This window comes from Capricornis sumatraensis, chromosome X (assembly GCF_032405125.1).
Source record: "Capricornis sumatraensis isolate serow.1 chromosome X, serow.2, whole genome shotgun sequence".
Taxonomy (NCBI): Eukaryota; Metazoa; Chordata; class Mammalia; order Artiodactyla; family Bovidae; genus Capricornis; species Capricornis sumatraensis.
Genome location: NC_091092.1, coordinates 8,695,362 through 8,718,871, shown reverse-complemented (window position 1 = coordinate 8,718,871; position 23,510 = coordinate 8,695,362). Strand labels below are relative to the sequence as shown.

At 41.3% G+C, this 23,510-nt stretch overlaps 1 protein-coding gene across 1 annotated transcript; it reads left to right on the top strand.

The window, feature by feature from the left end:
* Positions 1–21,971: 21,971 nt before the first annotated feature.
* TCEAL6 (transcription elongation factor A like 6) lies at positions 21,972–22,972 on the top strand. The gene is given in 2 exon segments (XM_068962493.1): positions 21,972–22,041; positions 22,446–22,972. Coding segments are annotated over 2 exon segments (597 nt in total).
* The last annotated feature ends 538 nt before the right edge of the window (positions 22,973–23,510 follow it).

Genomic DNA, 23,510 nt, shown 5'->3' with positions numbered 1-23,510 from the left:
TTTAGATCATATTAAAAATCAAGATTAAAGCTCATAGAAACATTACTTATTATTAAACATTTCAGATATACAAAAAGTTATATAAAATAATAAAGCAGACTTCTACATACTCAACTTAAGAAATAAAACATTACATATGGGTTGAAACTCACTTTGAGGTCTTTTATGATTATAGTAGCCTCCTTCCTTAGGAGTAACTACTGTAAAGAATTCGAGTTTTCATTCTTAGAAACTTTCATTATAGTTTAATTACATATGCATATATTCCCAAGTTAATATAAATACTATTTTCTTGCATGTATTTATGGGTAGATGCCTGGATGAATGATAGAAGAAGAGGAAGACCCAAAAAAAGGAGAACAAATACACATAACAGCGTGACAGTATAACCTGTATATATGGCTTCCTTGCAATGTGTTTGCTTTCAGAACTTCTAAAATGGACACACCTATTATTTTCGCAGTTTATATGCTGAAGGAAGCACTAAAAGAAATCTGCACATCCTATTTTCAATCACTTTTTTCCTGATGTGTTCAAAGTCTAACAGTTTCCCTGGTACCAGCTACTCTAAAACAATCTTTCAATGTACAATATTCTGAACATGAAACATCTGCATATTTGTCTAAGCCTAATTTTCTAGCTTTTGTTCACATTGTTACTCCTTTAGACCTGTATATCCAGAACTTAACCTGGGTCATTCTGGTGAAAAAGACAGTAATGGCAGGAAGTTAGTTTTCCAGTATTCTGAAAGTGAAAGTGTTAGTTGTTCAGTCGTGTCTGACTCTTTGCGACCGCGTGGACTGTAGCTTGCCAGGCTCCTCTGTCCATGGGATTCTCCAGGCAAGAATACTGGAGTGGGTTGCCATGACCTTCTCCAGGGGATCTTCCTGACCCAAGGATTGAACTCGGATCTCCCATATTGCAAGCAAATTCTTTACTGTCTGAGCCACCAGGAAAACCTAACACCTGTAACCCTAGGTTGGTATAAAGATGTAACTCATTTTGAATTTGAGCTGATTTTGTATTATAAGTCTGGTCATGTGTATACAGTTGGCTGTTTGTATCCAGGGGTTCCACATTCAGATTCAATACTTTGAAAAAAAATTCCAGAAAGTTCCAAAAAGCAAAGCTTGAATTTGCACACACCTGCAACTATTTATATACCACTTACATTGTGTTAGATATTATAAGCAATCTAGAGTTGATTTAAAGTATACGGGAGGGAAGATGTCTATTGGTTATATGCAAATAGTACACTATTTTATATATTTTGTAGAAAGGATTTGAGTATACATGGATTTTGCTATCTGTGGGGCATTCTGGAACCAATTCCCTGTGAATACTGTACTTTTTGTCTGCGTTTATTAGTTTTAGTTGCAAAGGGGAAAGATTTCAAAGGTGTTTTAATTTACATGTGTTGATTACCCTGGGAGCCTAGGCTGAAAGAGGCTGTGATTAAACTTTTACTCTTGAAAACCTCTGCTTAAGAATTCTCTCTTTCTAGAAGCTATTGGATCAAGTGCTGGGTGATCTCATGCAGTTCCTCATCCTTTCCATCCTGTGGCACTCACTGCTTTGCTCACTGGGTGGTTAAACATAGTTTCAATTCAAAGGGCTTTCTTTGGGAGAGAAAAGAAAAAAGCATATTGTGAAACTATTTTAATTTCATGACCTTCACAAATATTCCAGAGAAATGGAGACATTGTCTGACTGTGCAATGTCGGCTTATTTGAGAGACGTGCTTGTGCTTGCTCTTCCCTTAGGCACATGCAATTTCCCTGAAGCTACCAAATGGGGATTGTCAAATGGTAGCCTTGGCTTAGGGATGTTCCCCATTCTGACACTAAGCCATTTTCCTATGGAAAGGGCTAGGAAGTTTTTTCGCGATCTTTTCAATTCCAAAACCAAGACAGGTTTATTGCGGATAAAAGTGGAAAATACAGGAAAGAAAAATAATCATTAGAAATCCTTAAATGTCTACTACTCTTGAGTAAACACTCTTGTCATTTGAACATACATATTGTTTTTTTCAGTGAAAGTGAATGTGTTAGTCTCTCAGTCGTGTCCCAATCTTTGCAACCCCATGGACTGTAGTCCGCCAGGCCCCTCTATCCATGGAATTCTACAGGCAAGAATACTGGAGTGGGTTGCCATCCCCTTCTCCAGGGGATCTTTCTAACCCAGGGGTTGAACCTGGGTCTCCTGCATTGCAGGCAGATTCTTCACCATCTGAGTCATTGTTTTCAGAATGCTATCTGCCTGCCAATGCAAGAGAGACATAAGAGATGCAGATTTTATCCTTGGGTAAGGAAGATGCCCTGGAGAAGGAAATGGCAACCCATTCCAGTATTCTTGCCTGGAGAATCCCATGGACAGAGGAACTGGCAGGCTAAAGTCCATAGGGTTGCAAAGAGTCGGACACAACTGAAGTGACTTAGCATGCACGTCCATAATTAAGAATAGCAATGAGACGATATCTTCCTTATAGTTTTGTAAACAGATTTGTTTAGACAAACATTGTATTATGAATGTCAATCCGTGCCAATCGATATAAATCTACATACTTAAAATGACACTAATGGTCAATTCAGGTATGGAAATAATGATGGCAATGGTTACTATTTATTGCTGACTTCCTCCGTGCCTGACTCTGTTGTAAGTGCTAAACCTATACTTACTCATTTAATGCTTACCTCAGCCTATGAGGAGGAGCCATTGTTGCCCAACTTTAAACATAAGAAACTAAGGGCAGGGCTAGCAGGTGATGAGGGAAAGATATATTGTGTGGCTCCTGAGTCCATACATCTAACCAGGACATGCTACTGTCTCTCCTATCACAAGGCCTTCAACATTACCATTATTCAAGGCAAAGTAAGATTAAACAACCTGAGGTACCATGTTTTTTCCCAGTTAACTAGGCAGAAATTCAAAATATTGATTATAATCAGTATGGTTTGGAGTTTTGGGGAAGTATGTCCTGTTATACTGTGAAAGTTCCCCCACTATCTTGTCTCCCTTCCAGTTTTCATCTGTATTGTACTCTTCTAATAGCTTTCTTATACAGGAATTTATATAGTTATGCATGTATGCATGCCTTTTCAGATTTATGTACAAATATAAGATCACATTTATACTTACGGGGTTGGCCAAAATGTTGATAATATGGTGCAGAAAAACCTGAATGAACTTTTTGGCTAACCCAATAGTTTTGTAACCTGCTTTTCTCACTAATGACATTCCTCAAAGTCAGTGACTGTGAATAAATATCAGTCTATACTATATGCGTAGTAGGTATACTAATGTCTGATAAGACACAGGAAAATAAAATGACTAAAGTTTTATATGCCAAGTGCTTTTTCTATATTGAGACATTTAATGATCATAACATCATCATAAGGTAGTTATGGTGTTAATCTTCATTTTATAGATGAAAAATTGAGGGACAGGGAGAATAAGGTCTTGGCTCAGGACTGCACACTTAGAGAGCAGGACAGCTTGGCTTTGTACCCAGCTCCTTATGCTCCAGAGCCTGAGAAGCTGTCAAAGATTTGTTAAGTGAACAGGAGCAGTCTGCACAAACATGCATTTTTTGGAGGCCATTAAAAGTAGCCCTCAGTATGTTAACATATTATACAAAATATTCTGCACCTTGTGACAAAGCAGTGATTTGCAACCATTGTGAGAGCATGTGACAGTGTGATAATGTCAGTTGGAAGTGAAGAATGTTAACAGCAAATGTAGAAAATGTCTTTGAAGAAGGAGCACTAGAGAGAGATAGACACAGAGATATTGGGGGGTGAAGCAGGAGAGATATCCTATGGCTAACCAGGGATTAAAGGTCCATAGAGAGGTTTTTTGAAAAATCTTTAATGCCTTGAAACTTGAGTAAGTTTAAAAGTTTGTATGAAAGAGCTGTCTTTTTCAGGTTTAATCTTTGATTTTTTTCATATAATCATTTTCTTTCTTACCCTCCTATTCCTGCTATAAATTTGATGAAACACCTCTAAAGGAACATTATAAGTTTTAAGCTCAACATACATTTAGTTATTAATGAATAGAAAAATGAGTCTTTGTATATCAGAGGAGTGCTATTCCTTTTGGGACTTTTCAGGGAGGCATCAGGTGGCTGGAATCCCAGTGGATGTGGCTGGATAATGCACAATCAGAGGCCCCCTGCACTAGTGAGTGTGGCACCGGTCCAGAATTATCCTGTCAATGTATCGACTTAGGGAGCAATCCAGGAGCAGCTGTTAGCTGACACCACAGCACACTGCCCTGGTGCCATCTCTTAGCACACAAGGTGAGTCAAAGGCAAGCCTGTCTTCCCAGTGCAGGGACTGAATTAGGGTCTGCTCAGAGCCCCAATGTGAAACAGTTCTTATGAGTTACTGAAGTTAGTCAATCACCCAAGAAAGTAGAGAACCTCTGTCCCCAAACCTTTGAACTTAAGACAAATCAGAGAGATATTTGCTCCCTTCATCTGGATGCCTGAATTCTCATTATGAGAAAACAAGGAAAAAAGATTTATAACTTCTAAACTGCCACTAATGGTGGAAAAGGTGGTACCCAGTTGTATTTTTGAAGATGGCATAGCATACAGTGAGAATTTTTCTTTGATTTAATAAAATAGAAGCTTATTCTCTCATAGAACAGTCCAAGACTGGTGTTACTTGTCAAGTTTTTCTCATAGATGCTTTTCCTGCAAGTGGGGTTACGGGAACTAGGACCTTCTATCTTGTGGCCCTGCCATTACCTTGAGACTCAGAGTTCTATGACAAATTCTCTGCTGGCAAAGAATGAGGGCAAGGAGTATTGCTTGGGGTGATTTTAGAAGCTAAGTGTAGGAGTGACATGTATCGCTTCTGTCCACATTCCTATGGATAGAACTCCATTACTTGGTGTTTCAGTTTGAGTTACCCACACAGCAGAACTTGGGTGCTAGTATTTTATTTGGGAGGTGATCCCAGGAAGCAGCAATGAAGCAAAAGCCAGAATTGAGTCAAGAAAGAGTTAAAGGCATCATTTAAAGGTAATGCGGACTACGGTTAGCTGGGACATCTGAAAAGTATACAAAATGTCTCCCAGAACTGTCTGTTAATAAGCTGAGGGTGGGGGGCTGGAAGGTTTATTTATCTCTGTCTTCTGTTGGTTAAGGATTGCTCAGGGGGGGACATTAAATCCCCTGCAATTCAGGGATGAGCTTGTGTGGGGATTCTGAAGACTGTTTGAGTTGAATGAGAAGAATTTGAAGTAGGAAAGTGAATGGAAGTGCCCTGCTTGAGGTAGGACACTACTGCTATCAGAGAGAGCTCACAGGGAACCGTCCACAATAGCTGTGGATGTAGCCAAGGAGATATGATAGAAGGCAACAAATGTGCTTCCTACACATGACTTTCACCTAATTACACGGGAAGTTAAGCAAAGTAGTATACTTGTGTATCGTAGAGGAAACGAAAATTGGAAGGAATCTAAATTTCCATAAGAAGTAGAATATTTAAATAAATTAAGAAGCATGTTCATTAACAGAAAGTTCTCTCACTTTCAAAGGGGAAAGAGTGAATTGCACAGCAGTCAAATATTATCCAGCTTTCAGGAGTGAGATATGGACTTGGGGAGTTATAATTGTATAGGTAACATGAATTGCTTGAAATCATCTATTAAGTAGGTCTTCCCTGGTGGATCAGTGTTAAGAATCCACCTGCCAATGAAGGAGACATAGGAGATGCAGGTTCGATCCCTTCGTCAGGAAGATCTCTTGGAAGAGAAAATGGCAACCCACTCCAGTATTCTTGCCTGGAGAATCCCATGGACAGAGGGGCCTGGCAGACTACAGTCCATGGGGTCTGAAAGAATAAGACAAAACTGATCACATGTGTGCATGCATGAGCACATACACACATACACACACACCTATTAAGTAAGGAATAAATAGATAGACAAACGTTTTTGAGCTGCTTATTTCACCTGTTTTCTGTTTTCTGTTTCAGGCAATGCTGAAGTCAATATCCTTTTGCCAGCCTATTCTTATCAGTTCAGTTCAGTAGCTCAGCTGTGTCCAATGCTTTGTGACCCCATGGACTGCAGCACGCCAGGCTTCCCTGTCTGTCACCAATCCCTAGAGCTTGCTCAAATTCATGTTCGAGTCAGTTATGCCATCCAACCATCTTATCCTCTGTCATCCCCTTCTCCTCTCGCCTTCAATCTTTCCAGGATGAGGGTCTTTTCAAATGAGACAGTTCTTTGCATCAGGTGGCCAAAGTATTGGAGTTTCAACTTCAGCATCAGTCCTTCCAATGAGTATTCAGGACTGATTTCCTTTAGGGTAGACTGGTTGGATCTCCTTGCAGTCCAAGGGACTCTCAAAAATCTTGTCCAATACCACAGTTCAAAAGCATCAGTTCTTTGGCACTCAGCTTTCTTTATAGTCCAACTGTCATATCCATACATGACTACTGGAAAAACCATAGCTTTGACTAGCTGGACCTTTGTTGGCAAAGTAATGTCTCTGCTTTTTAATATGCCATCTAGGTTGGTCATAGCTTTTCTTCCAAGAAACAAGTGTCTTTTAATTTCATGGCTGCAGTTACCATCTGCAGTGACTGTGGAGCCCAAGAAAATAAAGTCTGTCACTGTTTCCAGTGTTTCCCCAACTATTTGCCATGAAGTGATGGGAGTGGATGCCATGATCTTCGTTTTCTGATTGTTGAGTTTTAAGCCAACTTTTTCACTCTCCTCTTTCACCTTTCATCAAGAGGCTCTTTAGTTCTTTGCTTTCTGCCACAAGGGTGGTGTTATATGCATATCTGAAGTAATTGGTATTTCTGCTGGCAATCTTGATGACAGTTTGTGCTTCATCCAGAATGGCAATTCTCATGATGTACTCTGCATATAGGTTTAAAAAGCATACTCCTTCCCCAGTTTGGAACCAGTCTGTTGTTCCATTTCTGGTTCTAACGATTGCTTCTTGACTTGCATACAGATTTCTAGGAGGCAGGTAAGGTGGTCTGGTATTCCCATCTCTTCAAGAATTTTCCAGTTTGTTGTGATCCACACAGTCAAAGCCTTTGGCATAGTCAATAAAGCAGAAGTAGATGTTTTCATGGAACGCTCTCTGTTGCTTTTTTGATGATCCAGTGGGTATTGGCAATTTGATCTCTGGTTCTTCTGCCTTTTCTAAATCTAGCTTGAACATCTGGAAGTTCACAGTTCAGGTACTGTTAAAGCCTGGCTTGGAGAATTTTGAGCATGACTTTGCTAGCATGTGAGATGAGTACAATTGTGCGGTAGTTTGAGCTTTCTTTAGCATTGCCTTTCTTTGGGATTGGAATGAAAACTAACCTTTTCCAGTCCTGTGGCCACTGCTGAGTTTTCCAAATTTGCTGGCATATTGAGTGCAGCACTTTCACAGCATATTCTTTTAGGATTTGAAATAGCTCAACTGTAATTCCAGGACCTCCACTAGCTTTGTTCGTAGTGATGTTTCCTAGGGCCCACTTGACTTCACATTCCAGGATGTCTGGCTCTAGGTGAGTGATCACACCATTGTGATTATCTGGGTCATGAAGATCTTTTTTGTACAGTTCTTCTGTGTATTCTTGCCACCTCTTCTTAATATCTTCTCCTTCTGTTAGGTCCATACCATTTCTGTCCTTTATCGAGCCCATCTTTGCATGAAATGTTCCCTTGGTATCTCTAATTTTCTTGAAGAGATCTCTAGTCTTTCCCATTGCATTGTTTTCCTCTATTTGTTTTTTCACTGATCATTGAGGAAGGCTTTTTCTCTCCTTGCTATTCTTTTGAACTCTGCATTTAGATGGTATATCTTTCATTTTATCCTTTACCTTTTGGTTGGACTTCCCTGGTGGCTCAGACTGTAAAGCATCTGCCTACAGTGTGGGAGACCTGGGTTCGATCCCTGGGTCAGGAAGATCCTCTGGAAAAGGAAATGGCAACCCACTCCAGTACTCTTGTCTGCATAATCCCATAGAAGGAGGAGCATAGTAGGCTACAGTCCATGGGGTGGCAAAGAGTTGGACACGACTGAGAGACTTCACTTTGCCTTCAGTTTCTCTTCTTTTCTCAGCTATTTGTAAGGCCTCCTCAGACAACCATTTTGCCTTTTTACACATGTGATAAAATGTCCTTATATTACATATTTACATATATTAATATATCTCTTGGGAGTTTATTTCAATAATGTAAACTCTCTCAAAAAGTGTATGAAAATTCTCATTTCTTCATCTTCACCTTCCTGGGGTCCCCAAAATATTTCAACTCATGTCTAATTGAAAACTGTGTTCCCATTTCCTTGATGTATATTGAAATTGAGCCTCTTTCACTCTCTCTCTCTTTCCACACATACAGAATCAGTTTTAAAATTTTTCTTATGTAAATTTTGGCCCATTTTGCTGGGTTCTTTCCATACTCAATTTTTGTCAGATAATAGGTGATAAATGTTTATTTAGATTTTTTGTTTACATTCCTTAAATTATTAGTAAGTTTGAACTGTTTCTTGTAGTAACTGACCACCTTATATTTTTTCATCTGTGCACTATTTACAAATTTTGTCCATTTTGCCGTTTTGTTCTAGGTACTAAGTGATTAAGGCTAATATCTTTCACTGATGCATAGATTTATCATTTTGATATATATTTACTGAATGTTTATTATTTTTCAGACACACCCACCAAAATTCATGTCCCAGATATTTCTTCTGAGATCTAGATGTTTATAATTATTGGAAATGCCCACTTAAAGAAAGAAAAGTATTAGTATCCATTCGTACATGCATGAATTGTCAACAAAACATACACATTTCAAAAATACTTACCCCTGAGCACTCTGTGTGTGTGTGTGTGTGTGTGTGTGTGTGTGTGTGCGTGTGTGTGTGCTCAGCTGTGTCTGACTCTTTGCAACCCCGTGGACTGTAACTTGCCAGGCTCCTCTGTCCATGAGATTCTCCAGGCAAGAATACTGGAGTGGGTTGCCATTTCCTACTCCAGGGGGTCTTCGTGATCCAGGGATGAATCCCCCCATCTCTTGTGTCTCCTGCTTTGGCAGATGAACTCTTTACCACTAGTGCCACATGGGAAGCCCAGAATGACCACAAAGTAAAAAGGGTTCAGTGTGTTATCTGAGGAGAACCACTGGCTCAGTGTTAGTTTTTCTATGACCACTGTACCTATGGGAAGATATTTAAAAGGTGCCTGATATATGTGAGTTTTCTTCTTCTCATTTTTAAAATGGGAATAACTGTATTCATATCAGACAATTATTTTGAGCAGCAAAATATTTCAAGTGTCATACACAGAACATGTATGTGTATAGGTAACTTGGCATGAACAGACATTAGTTCCCTTCCCTTCTCACATTCATCCTTCCTTTAAAGAAGACTCTTTTAGACCTAATCCAAATAGCATGATTACATGTTAATCATGTGGAAATGTTAACTGGAAACATTAAAAATTAACTTCAGTGTCATTTCTATTGATTTCTCTGATAATTTAGAAAAAAGAAAAACAATCACTGGGCCAGTTCCAGAGGGTTTGCAAATGAAAACTATCACCCTATCCCATTTTATTTCATATACTTTCCCACCCCTTTTTAAAATTCTATGTTATTTTCTAAAGAATAATGTGTAGTATGTGACCCATAAAGAAGAGTCCTTGCAGAGGAGTATTGCATTAGAACTTTAGAGACCAGGCACACCATAGAGTCTTGGATAAGTAATCTTCCCTGTACTGGTTGATTTTTGGATAACATCTCAGATAGATATAGGGGTTAATGATATTTCATATGAGAAAACATGTATGATAAAATGTCAAAACACTAAATACACTTACTCATGAAGAAACAGGTGCATGTAAAATGGTGAAATCTGAATAAGATAGGTGGTTTGTACTTGTGAACCATAAAATTAATCAATAGTCAAATCTCAGAGAGAAATGGAAAATTTATTCAAGACAACCTGAAGATTACAACCCGGGACTCAGTCTTTGAAAAGAACCAGATACTGTTTCAAAGAGATAAAGGGAAGACCAGTATAAATGTGATTTTAGAGAAGGGGTATGTACAATCAAGCACACATATTGGAAAAAAGTTACTGCTATTTGCAAAGAACATGTATCTTAGTTAATGATTTTAGTGCTTTTCTAAGTATGAGAAGATGCAAGGAAAGTGGATTCATAAAATTTTTCTCCTGAAAATATCTAGCTATCCGAAGGCCAGTTCTGCTGCTTTTCATTGTGTCTCATTCCTGGTCTTCATCCTGAACTCCTTTCTGTGTGTGTTGAAGGTCAGGGACTTGTAGAACCTAGCGGTGAGCAACCTTCTTTAATTGTTAGGGCTTCTTCATAGTTATAAATTTGACCAAGGGTTGGGAAGCCTTTCATGACCATTTTGTTCCATGGTGCTAGGAATGCTCATTCACAGGTCAAGCCACGATTTCATTGACAGGCCAACTCGATATGTTATTACTGCTTAGGGCCTTTTGAAAGTGAAAGTGAAGGAGGAAACGGAATAGGCTGTATCTTGAAGCAGGACTCTATCTTGGTCCGGACTGTGGACTTTGAGCTATATGCCCAGTGTCTATGGAAACGACATACCAACTGAAAAACCAGGCCGCCGGAAGGAAGAGCCCCAGGGCTCTCCATCGCCTAAAAGAATTATCTGTGTGACTGAATAGAATCATACATTCTATTATGCTTATTGAGGAATGACCACAACCTATGGACAATTGTCCACTGTTAACTACCTAGGCTTAAGGCTTATGAATCACGGGTTAACTTTGATTGTATCTCTCTTTTTCCTTTGTTCAGACTAGTTTCAGGGAATTTGGGGAGGTGGGTTTGGGCACGTTCACTTAGGGTATATAAGGTTTTCACAAAAACTGGTCAGGGTCCTTGGCTAAGAGGAGACTCTACCTTGGGCTCACTGCTGTAACAAACTGCACTCCACTATCTGCATTGTCCTTCTGAGTGAGTTTGTTTCCCAGAACACGTGGCTACAACAAAAGTGTTAGTCACCGTCTGACTCTTTGTGACTTCATGGACTATAACCAACCAGGCTGTTATGTCCATACTGAATACTGGAGTGGGTTGCCATTTCCTTCTCCAGGGGATCTTCCCGACCCAGGGATTGAACCCGGGTCTCTTACAGGCAGACTCTTTACAAACTGAGCCACCAGGGAAGACCCTTAGGGCTTATTAACAGTAGCTAAAAATCTCTAGACCACCTGTCTTATTAGACAATTATGGTCCAGGAAAAGATTCTTCCTTTTGTTTATTCACATATCTAGAGTTACACTGTTACAATCATTCCTCTCATTTGGAATTACATACTTGGTCAATTGATTCAAGTCTCCAAGTCTTCATTATTATAACTGGTGATTCAGTCACACATTTGGTAATGCAAAAAAATCATCTTATAAAATAGGCAGAATACAAGTAATATTACTTGTAATATACAGAATACAAATAACATTAATCAGGTCATACATAAGTATTTAAGCTAAGACCTTCTATCAGGTGAAGGACCAAGTATATTCCCAAGTCATATGACCAGGTTGTTCTTCACACATCACTATCTTTAAGGAAAATGATATACTTGCATTGTACATAAAGTTCACCAAAGATGTTTGCATGTACAAGGTGAATGTTGGGGCATTGTAACCCCTTACAAGATTGAGTAGGGAATGTTCTCTTCTAAGGAGTTACATGGCTGGCATTAGAAAAAGAAAAATTTCCCTTCGTGGTTGAGCAGTTATTTCTGCTTTTGGGGAGGTCTGGTCAGTACATAATACAGATGCACAATGCATACTAGAAGAGAAACAGGAAGACCAAAGAAGTGGAGAAAATGTTTATGTTTAAATTTTTGTCTTACCTTAAACTATGAATTTTATTTCATTATACCAATGTCTATTTTCTGTTTGTGATATTTTATTGTAGCTACATGGGTTACCATTTAAGGAAAATGGGTAAGGGGCATAAGATATCACTCTCCATTGCTTCTTACAACTACATGTAAATCTACAATTGTCTAAAAATGGTTTTTTTTTTAAAGGCATGATTGAAAGAAGACATACAGACGACCAAGAGCCACATGAAAAGATGTTCAACATTACTAATTATTCAGTTCAGTTCAGTAGCTCAGTCGTGTCCAACTCTTTGCGATCCCATAAACTGCAGCACGCCAGGCCTCCTTGTCCATCACCAAATCCTGGAGGTCACCCCAACTCATGTCCATCGAGTTGGTGATGCCATCCAGCTATCTCATCCTCTGTTGCGCCTTTCTCCTCCTGCCCCCAATCCCTCCCAGCATCAGAGTCTTTTCCAATGAGTCAACTCTTCGCATGAGGTGGTCAAAGTACTGGAGTTTCAGCTTTAGCATCAGTCCTTCCAAAGAACACCAGGACTGATCTCCTTTAGAATGGACTGGTTGGATCTCCTTGCACCCCAAAGGACTCTCAAGAGTCTTCTCCAACACCACAGTTCAAAAGCATCAATCCTTCAGTGCTCAGCTTCCTTCACAGTCCAACTCTCACATCCATACATGACCACTGGAAAAACCATAGCCTTGACTAGATGGACCTTTGTTGAGAAAGTAATGTCTCTGCTTTTGAATATGCTATCTAGGTTGGTCATAACTTTCCTTCCAAGGAGTAAGCATCTTTCAATTTCATGGCTGCAGTCACCATCTGCAGTGATTTTAGAGCCCCTCAAAATAAAGTCTGACACTGTTTCCACTGTTTCCCCATCTATTTCCCATGAAGTGATGGGACTGGATGCCATGATCTTCATTTTCTGAATGTTGAGCTTTAAGCCAACTTTTCACTCTCCTCTTTCACTTTCATCAAGAGGCTTTTTAGTTTCTCTTCGCTTTCTGCCATAAGGGTGGTGTCATCTGCATATCTGAGGTTATTGATATTTCTCCTGGCAATCTTGATTCCAGCTTGTGCTTCTTTCAGCCCAGTGTTTCTCATGATGTACTACTCTGCATATAAGTTAAATAAGCAGGGTGACAATATACAGCCTTGACGTACTCCTTTTCCTATTTGGAACCAGTCTGTTGTTTCATGTCCAGTTCTGTTTCTTCCTCACCTGCATACAAGGTTTCTCAAAAGGCCGGTCAGGTGGTCTGGTATTCCCATCTCCTCCAAAATTTTCCACAGTTTACTGTGATCCACACAGTCAAAGGCTTTGGCATAGTCAATAAAGCAGAAACAGATGTTTTTCTGGAACTCTCTTGCTTTTTCCATGATCCAGCAGATGTTGGCAATTTGATCTCTGGTTCCTCTGCCTTTTCTAAAACCAGCTTGAACATCTGCAAGTTCACGGTTCACGTATTGCTGAAGCCTGGCTTGGAGAATTTTGAGCATTACTTTACTAGCGTGTGAGATGAGTGCAATGGCCTAAAGAACAATGTTAATTTGGGGTGGAATTCAAGCTTCTTTTATGCAGTAAAGGGAGAAGCAGGAGGAGGTGAGGTTAGGTGTTAAGTAATAGCCTCAAGCAGCTGGGCATCAGTGAGGGTCTGAGGGAGGTTACAAAACTTCTTTGTTCTTGGTCAGTTAACTTCTACTGGGATCTGGTCAAGATATTCCTGCAGAACTAGATAAGACAAAAGCTGATTTTTCGTTTTCTTATTTCCTTATCACCTTAGTGGAAGTAGAGTTTTTTTTTATTTTTTTTAAAAGGGGATATCAGGTACATCCTAAGCTGCAGGCAAAATTCTCTCAGTGATTAATGAGCCTGAGTTAGCATGACTAAACAAAGGCAGCTAACTACAGAATACAAAGGTAAGAACTAAAATAGGTTCAACATGGAGTAAGTATTGTTCTTCCTTACAGTAAGGACAATAGCCCCTCAGGCTCCTCTGTCCATGGGGTTCTCCAGGCACGAATACTTAAGTGGGTTGTCATTTCCTTCTCCAGGGAATTTTCCTGACCTAGGGATCCAATCCAGGCATCCTGCATTGTAGGCAGATTCTTTACCATCTGAGCCACCAGGGAAGCCCTCAAAATAGGTTCAATATGGGGTAAGAATTATTCTTCCTTATTACAAAAGTAAGTTGATATGGATTTAGTAGACTGTTTTTACTTGAATTAGTTTCCTAATGCTTCCTTAAAATACACATATATTATCCTATAAGGTAATAGCTGCAGAAGTCAAAAGCCCCAAATTAGAAGGGAATGGCAACCCATTCCAGCCTTCTTGCCTGGAAAACTCCATGGACAGAGGAGCCTAGTGGGCTACAGTCCATGGGGTCCCAAAGAGTTGGACATGATTAAGTGACTTTCACTTTTCTAACTCAACATAATTAGCGCATCGCTTCCAAGGACAATAAAAACACCAAATTTACAAATCTGCTAAAGAAACATTTGCATCTGCTTCAGAAGATAGTAGTTATTTTAAGACTATATCAATTAAGTACATACAGATTCAGAAATTGTATTGACTTATTCTATGAACAGAACTTATAATTTAGAATAAATTATTTTTTCTTTTAATTTAATTGTTCAAAATTTGAATTGCAAGTTTTCATGCCCATGTTAAAATATAGGAGTGATATCTCTTAATATTTGGCTTCATTAGCAAAAGAACTTAGGAAACAATTATTGATGATAGTTTAAAATCAGCATCATCAAATACTAAAAAGAAAATCAATTAATAGCAAGTGATTTGATATTGCTTTTATCAAAATAATATAATAATAATACATTTTTGGAAGTTCATGCTAATGAAAGAGAAATATCTAGCCTTGTTATTAGTGGCATTGTGAATTCAGTTAATGATTTCAACATTGAGGATACAATTACTTGTTATGTGACATTGATGTGTTAATTTGAATACACGTTTTGGTGGAAGAAAATGTTATAGGAGGATAAATGTTTCACTAAATTAAAAAACAAATGCATCAGAAATATAATTGGTTGTGTCACATATGTAATTAACCATTGTATAAAAAAGATGTATTATTTTTCAAATCAAATAGAAATGGAGATGTGCCATAGTTACACATATGAACACTCAGACATCCGTATACTCTATGTGTGTGTGTTTGTGTGTGCTTGTATGTGTCACAACACTGTAGAAAATACAATGTTGGTAGTTTACTAGTCTTGGGTAGTAGTTTCACAAATGTCAAAGAGAAAAAAAAAAAAGAAAGGGAATAGAAGGAAGAGGGACAAACATGGGTTACATGATGAATCTGTTCATTTGTGGACCATAGTTTTAAATGTTTTAATCAGAAATCTTCAGGCAAACAAAAGCCCAGAACCAGACGGCTTCACAGCTGAATTCTACCAAAAATTTAGAGAGGAGATAATACCTATCCTACTCAAACTCTTCCAGAAAATTGCAGAGGAAGGTAAACTGCCAAACTCATTCTATGAGGCCACCATCACCCTAATACCAAAACCTGACAAAGATGCCACAAAAAAAGAAAACTACAGGCCAATATCAATGATGAACATAGATGCAAAAATCCTCAACAAAATTCTAGCAAACAGAATCCAACAACATATTACAAAGATCATACATCATGAACAAGTGGACTTTATCCCAGGGATGCAAGGATTCTTTAATATCCACAAATCATCAATGTAATACACCACGTTAACAAATTGAAAGATAAAAACCATATGATGATCCCCATAGATGCAGAGAAGGCCTTTGACAAAATTCAACATCCATTTATGATTAAAAAAAAAAAAACCCTCCAGAAACCAGGACTAGAAGGAACGTATCTCAACATAATAAAAGCTATATATGACAAACCCACAGCAAACATTATCCTCCATGGTGAAAAATTGAAAGCACTTCCCCTAAAGTTAGGAACAAGACAAGGGTGCCCACTCTCACCACTACTATTCAACATTGTTTTGGAAGTAGTAGCCACAGCAATCAGAGCAGAAAAAGAAATAAAAGGAATCCAGATTGGCAAAAAAGAAGTAAACCTCTCATTGTTTGCAGATGACATGATCCTCTACATAGAAAACCCTAAAGACTCCACCAGAAAATCACTAGAGCTAATGCTTTTGAACTGTGGTGTTGGAGAAGACTCTTGAGAGTCCCTTGGACTGCAAGGAGATCCAACCAGTCCATTCTGAAGGAGATCAACCCTGGGATTTCTTTGGAAGGAATGATGCTGAAGCTGAAGCTCCAGTACTTTGGCCACCTCATGTGAAGAGTTGACTCATTGGAAAAGACTCTGATGCTGGGAGGGATTGGGGGCAGGAGGAGAAGGGGACCACAGAGGATGAGATGGCTGGATGGCACCACGGACTCGATGGATGTGAGTCTGAGTGAACTCCGGGAGATGGTGTTGGACAGGGAGGCCTGGCGTGCTGTGATTCATGGGGTCGCAAAGAGTTGGACACGACTGAGCAACTGAACTGAACTGAACTGAACTGAATCAATGAATACACTAAAGTTGCAGGATATAAAATTAACACAGAGAAATCTCTTGCATTCCTATACACTAACAATGAGAAAACAGAAAGAGAAATTAAGGAAACAATTCCATTCACCATCGCAATGAAAAGAATAAAATATTTAGAAATAAATCTACCTAAAGAAACAAAGACCTATAAATAGAAAAGTATAAAACACTGATGAAAGAAATCAAGGATGACACAAATAGATGGAGAAACATACCATGTTCACGGATCAAAAGAATCAATATAGCAATTGATTGATTCAATGCAATCCCTATCAAGCTACCAATGATATTTTTCACAAAACTAGAACAAATAATTTCACAATTTGTATGGAAATACAAAAAACCTCTACTAGCCAAAGCAATCTTGAGAAAGAGGAATGGAACTGGAGGAATCAACCTGCCTAACTTCAGGCTATACTACAAAGCCACAGTCATCAAAAGAATATGGTACTGGCACAAAGACAGAAATATAGATCAATGGAACAAAATAGAAAGCCCAGAGATAAATCCACACACCGATGGACACCTCATCTTTGACAAAGGAGGCAAGAATACACAATGGAGAAAAGACAATCTCTTTAACAAGTGGTGCTGGGAAAACAGGTCAACCACCTGAAAAAGAGTGAATCTAAAACACTTTCTAACACCACACACAAAAATAAACTCAAGATGGATTAAAGATCTAAATGTAAGACAAGAAACTATAAAACTCATAGAGGAGAACATAGGCAAAACACTATCTGACATAAATCACAGCAGGATCCTCTATGACCCACCTCACAGAGTAATGGAAATAAAAGCAAAAATAAACAAATGGGATGTAATTAAAATTAAAAGCTTTAGCACAACGAAGGAAACTGTAAGCCAGGTGAAAAGACAGCCTTCAGAATGGGAGAAAATAATAGCAAATGAAGCAACTGACAAAAAATTAATCTCAAAATTATACAAGAAGCTCCTGCAGCTCAGTTCCAGAAAAATAAACGACCCAATCAAAAAATGGGCCAAAGAACTAAACAGACATTTCTCCAAAGAAAACATAGAGATGGCTAAGAAACACATGAAAAGATGCTCAACATCATTCATTACCAGAGAAATGCAAATCAAAATCACAATGAGGTAACATCTCACGCTGGTCAGAATGGCTGCGATCCAAAAGTCTACAAATAATAAATGCTGGAGAGGGTGTGGAGAAAAGGGAACCCTCTTACACTGTTGGTGGGAATGCAAACTAGTACATCCACTATGGAGAACAGTGTGGAGATTCCTTAAAAAACTGGAAATAGAAATGCCATATGACCCAGCAATCCCACTGCTGGGCATATACACCAAAGAAACCAGAATTGAAAGAGACACATGTACCCCAATGTTCATCCGAGCATTGTTTATAAAAACCAGGACATGGAAGCAACCTAGATGTCCATTGGCAGATGAATGGATAAGAACGCTGTGCTAATTATACACAATGGAATATTACTCAGCTGTTAAAAAGAATACACTTGAATCAGCTCTAATGAGGTGGATGAAACTGGAGCCTATTATACAGAGTGAAGTAAGTCAGAAAGAAAACCACCAATACAGTATACTAATGCATATATATAGAATTTAGAAAGATGGTATTGATGACCCTATATGCAAGACAGCAAAAGAGACATAGATGTATAGGACAGTCTTTTGGACTCTGTGGGAGAAGGCAAGGGTGGGATTATTTGAGAGAATAGCATTGAAACATGTATATTATCATATGTGAAACAAATCGCCAATCCAGGTTCAATGCATGAGACAGGGTGCTCAGCACTGGTGCACTGTGATGGCCCTGAGGAATGGGATGGGGAGGGAGGTGAGAGGGGGCTCAGGATGGGGAACACATGTACACCCATGGCTGATTCATGTCAAAAGCCACTGAAATATTGTAAAGTAATTAACCTCCAATTAAAATAAATAAATTAAAATTGCCGGGGTCCAGCCCCGGTGGATCCAGGGTAATTCAAAGGTGGGGAAGGAGTCGGCGTCCTGGAAAAAACTTATTTAATTACAGATATAGAGGGAGATTAGAAACAGATAGTGTAGTAGGAGAATTAGTAGACAAAAGAGGCTGAATAACTGGTTTACATGAAATACCAATCACCACCTACATAGGCCACAGGCGTCTTTCCATTCTCCCAAAGGAGAGGAGGCACTGAGGCCTCCCCGGTCCAATCTCAGAAGCCCAGGCAGAATTATCAGGCTTGGTGAGTACCCACATTTCAGATGGGAATTCAGCCAGGAAAACGGGGAGTGAGAAAGAAACGACACGGGGGAATCAGTCTTTCCAGAAACTGATCCGATTTCTTTATTTTTCAGGTTTGTTTATATATCTTTTTGTTATACATAGGGATGAATACAGAGTCACATGGGGGTCAGCAGACCTGACCCTTGTCACAATCAGGTGCTTCATATAAAATTATACAAAGGTCTTATGAGTTTCATCATCTTCTGGCCATGAGGTCTGCTGACATTTTATGGCCCTTTCTGATACTGGTCAGTTAACCAAAAAACTTATTTTTCCTGGGGTGATTTTTTCTTAAATCAGGCGCCACCCTCCAAATAAAGTTGCATTCCTATAGGGTGAGGGTGTAGTGAGTTACAATCAAGAAAGGAATTTACTTAACCTAAGGTTTAACATGATTAATCTTAAAGGTTAATACTTATTTCTCCTATATGCTAGTTATATTCATTATAAGGGCAGGAATATGGAGATTTAGCAGCAAATATTGGCTCAACAAATGTAAACCCTTCACCAATGTTTCCCTTAAGATCTATTTAGTCTTAAGATAGTGATAAAGTTACATTTTTGCATAGCAAGGACACAGTGATTTATAGTGATTTATAACAAAGTACAGTGATCTATAACAAAAGATTCATTAACTCAAAAAGTCTAGTATTGCTAACATCAAAAAACTACTATATTTCCTTTTCTATATTCCAAATACATTGATTAATATATTCCCAGGTGCCTAAGCATATGGAGGCCTGATGGCAATCATTGACTCATCAATGAAAAAAGCCCTATGCTAATACTCCAAACTCTGTGCTGTTTATGGTTGAGAGGTTGTCACACAAGCTAGTCTGTCAGCAGAGAGGTTTGACCTGAGACACCCTTGTCACACCCAGGGCAGGGAATTAGCAGTAATTATTGGCACGACAAATGAAGAAAAAACCCTTCACCAATATAATTCCTAATCAACCTACTAATACTATACTAATGATCTTCTAACTTCTCAAAAGAGTCTGTATTTAGAAAGTTTTAAAACATCCCGTGCCTCTCATAGTTGGGAAGCTGTAAACAATCACATGCGGCCGGATGAGCCTGATCAGGCAGGCCAGAGAACCTTCAGAGTTCGTAAGCTGAAACACTCTTGTCACACCCAGGAATTTTTATTAACTGGAGCTGCAAGTTAACTCCTTCTCTGAGAGAAATGGTTATGGGGGAGAGCTCCCCATAAAGTACTCTGGTTTTGGGGGTAGATGCCCGGGAATAGGGGGTTTCCTGAGGCTTGATCACGCCTTTGCGTATGCCAAGCTTTCTTCCTCATGACCTTTGCCATGGGCGGAGTTCCTCACGCTGGCTCCCAACATCAAATCATAAACATTTTAATGCTTCCTTTTTTTTTTTTTCTTTTTTTAACTTTTCATTCTCTCTAGATGCGAATGGGTCAAATTTTGGAGTCCAAGTTTTCAGTATGGAGAGAAGTGAACAGAGAAGGCGAGAAGAAAGTTTGTGAGCTCAGTTTGGAGTGTATGGATTTTGAGGACCCTCGGGGACATTCAGGCAGTGGTGTTCAATAGACAGCTGGCAAAGAAGGTCTGACATTCGAGGGAGGAAATAGCCTGGACACGTAGGTTATTGGGGATCACCTGTGTTTACAAGAAAATGGACAGAGATCAGCCAAGGAGAGAGAACACGTAAACTGAGAAGAGCAGAGGCTCAGGACAGAGCTACTCAACGTGGCAGCGCAGCTTCCCAGGGAGCACCAGCCCCAGGGCTCTGCAGTCAGGTGGAGCTGGTCTTGAAACCGGGCTGTTGGGCTGTGTGGTGCGCTCTTGGCAAAGTCCGGTACCCTCCCTGAGATCTGCTGCCGCAACTGGGGATAATGGGCATCTCAGAGGAATGCTGGGAGAAGTCAGTGGCACCCCACTCCAGTACTCTTGCCTGGAAAATCCCATGGACGGAGGAGCCTGGTGGGCTGCAGTCCATGGGGTCGCTAAGAGTCGGGCACGACTGAGCGACTTCACTTTCGCTTTTCACTTTCATGCATTGGAGAAGGAAATGGCAACCCACTCCAGTGTTCTTGCCTGCAGAATCCCAGAGACAGTGGGCCCCCGTCTCTGGGGTCGCACAGAGTCGGACACGACTGAAGCGACTTAGCAGCAGCAGCAGCAGCAGCAGCAGCAGCAGCAGCAGCAGCAGCAGCAGCAGCAGCAGCAGCAGAGGGATGCTGAGCGAGGACCCGAGATGCTCCAGGTGAAGCACCTGCAATCAGGAAGCCTCCCGCCTGCTGTTTGTAGGTCCCCCTTCTCCAGCCCCACTCCACCTCTCCGCCGCGGTCGGGTCCCTATGAGAAGGGGGTGAAGAGGAGGGCGCGGGGCAGAGAGAGAGCTCGGTGGTGCGGCGCTCACGTGACCAGCCCGGCGCCCTGCAGTCAGGTCTCGCGCAGTCCGCTTGGCTCGCACAAGCCGCGCGGAACCGGCTCGCAGAGCTGCCCAGGTGGCGGGCGAGGGCCGAGCGGGCTTGGGCGAGCCCGACGAGGGGCAGACCTGACCCGGGCCCTGCAGGTCAGTGTGGAGGTGGGCGCTGCTGGCGCCCCGGGCGTGGGTGGCAGTGGGTGGGGTTAGGATCCGGGAGCAGCGGGGAGGGGCGCAGAGAGGAGAGCCGCCAGATGGATGGGGAGTGGCACCGGGCGCGCGGCGTGGGCAGGTGGGGAGGGGGCACCCGGCAAGCGGCCCCGCCTCCTCCTCCACGCCCCTCCTCTGTGCCCTCACCCATTTTCGAGCCTGAAATGGGGCCAGAGGTGGGGGGAGCAGGGTGACTTTGAAACGTAGACAAATTTCTGAGAATAGCCCCCTTCTCTGAGCCTAGGAGGAAATATTGACCTCTGCGTAAAGGGCCAGGGGTGGGTTGGGGGGGGTGGTGGTGCGGGTTGCCTTAAGAGGATGGGTCCCAGAGACTCAAGCAGCTTGTAAAGCATCCTGGTCTGGTGCCTGAGGCCTGACGAAAAAACTGGGGTCAGGAGAGGTCGGGGGTGGGGGAACCGTTGGATGAGGAGGGCCCGGTCTGCCTCCTGTCTGTCTGCACGTCTGCAGGTCTGTTTGCAGCAGACCCGGATAGAAAAGGAGGAGGAACCTGGCCAGAATCCCTGGAGGTCAGTGAAGGAGGAGGGCACTGGACAGGCACGGCGCTGGGAGCTGGCGGGCACAGCTTGGGCAGCATTTGAGGGCCCCACTGCCCATCCCCCCACCACATAGACTATACGCCCTCCCTGCCACACTAAAGGATGGTACAGGGTGGCAGGGCCTGCCAGGGAACGGTTGGCTCTCAGTGCAGGAGGAATGGTGCAGTGAAGGGTAGGCAGAAGGCACACTAGGCCGGGCCAAGTAAGAGGACCCCTGATGTGGGTGAGTGCTGTCCAGACCTGCCTTCCACCCAAGCCCTCAGTTTCCCTTGTCTCCTCTTTGTCTCTTCTCACCCACCCCCACCCCACCCCCATCCCCCAGGACAGGAAATGGAGGGGATATCTCAACAGGGAAAACTCTGAAATGAAAATGAAGGAAAGTTGGAAAGATTGAGGGCAGGAGGAGAAGGAGGCGACAGAGGATGAGATGGTTGGATGGCATCACCGACTCAATGGACATGGGTTTGGGTGGACTCCGGGAGTTGGTGATGGACAGGGAGGCCTGGCGTGCTGCAGTTCATGGGGTCGCAAAGAATCGGACATGACTGAGCAACTGAACTGAACTGAACTGGAAAGAGGGAAAGCCAGAAGATGAAGTAGAGTCTGAAAATGAAGGAAAGTCAGATGAGAAAGAAAAGCTGGAAGTGGAGGGGAAGTCAGAACAGGAGAGAGAGCTCCAGAATGAGGGACGGCCAGACGATGAGAGACAACCCACACATGAGGGACAACCAGCAGATGAGGGGAAGCAAGAAAAGCAGGGCAAGTCCGAAGCTGAGGGAAACCCACTCAGGGAAATCAAGCTGGAATCCCAGGCGAATTCAGAGAGCCAGCCACACACTGTGGAAAAGCACCCTGCTGAAGATTGTGTGCCCTGGAAAGCAAAAAGAAAAATGGACAGGACAATGGAGGATTGCCCCAGGGACTATCAGGACAACTTACAGGAAAGGCATCTGGGAGGTGAGGGGCTGCTGAGAGAATGTAGAGGTCTATCCAGGGCTCAGGAAGAGCTAAGGAAAAGACAGAAAATGGGTGGTTTTCACTGAATACAAAGAAATGTACAGGATCCATTCACCCCAAGGGGCATTGGGGTGTCAGGGGAATGAGGGGCGGAGGGAGGGCCAAAGGGGGCTTACATGATATCCCATATCTTGAATGCCTTGGCATTTGATTCTGATTTCTTTGATGAGAATATCGCTGACCCTGCTTTCCCTGGCAGGCACTTGCCAAGCTATGTGCTTTATCCTCAAGCTGATACTTTGCTTTAGGTGTCACTGTCGTTACCAGCAGTCTTTTGATCCAACTACAGAGCTCTCCGTGTTTCAGTAGGGGGTTTTCACCCATGTGTGTGGAGGAGATGTTCATGATATACCATACATACCGTATATACTGTAAAAGAGCAATAAAGAAAAACTTTTCAAAACTGTTTCAGATACTATATATTCTGTTTTGAATATATACTATCAAACCATTTTTGTAAAAGTATAAATGTTAGCATAATGCATTTGTGCACAAACCATGAAAACTAAAAACTAGGTGGTGTTTTTTTCTTGCATGGTAGCCAGAAAAGAGGTCTTGCCTCTACTCGAAAATGACTCAAATCACCTCCATGACATTCTTCCACAGGTATGGCCATCCCTATGT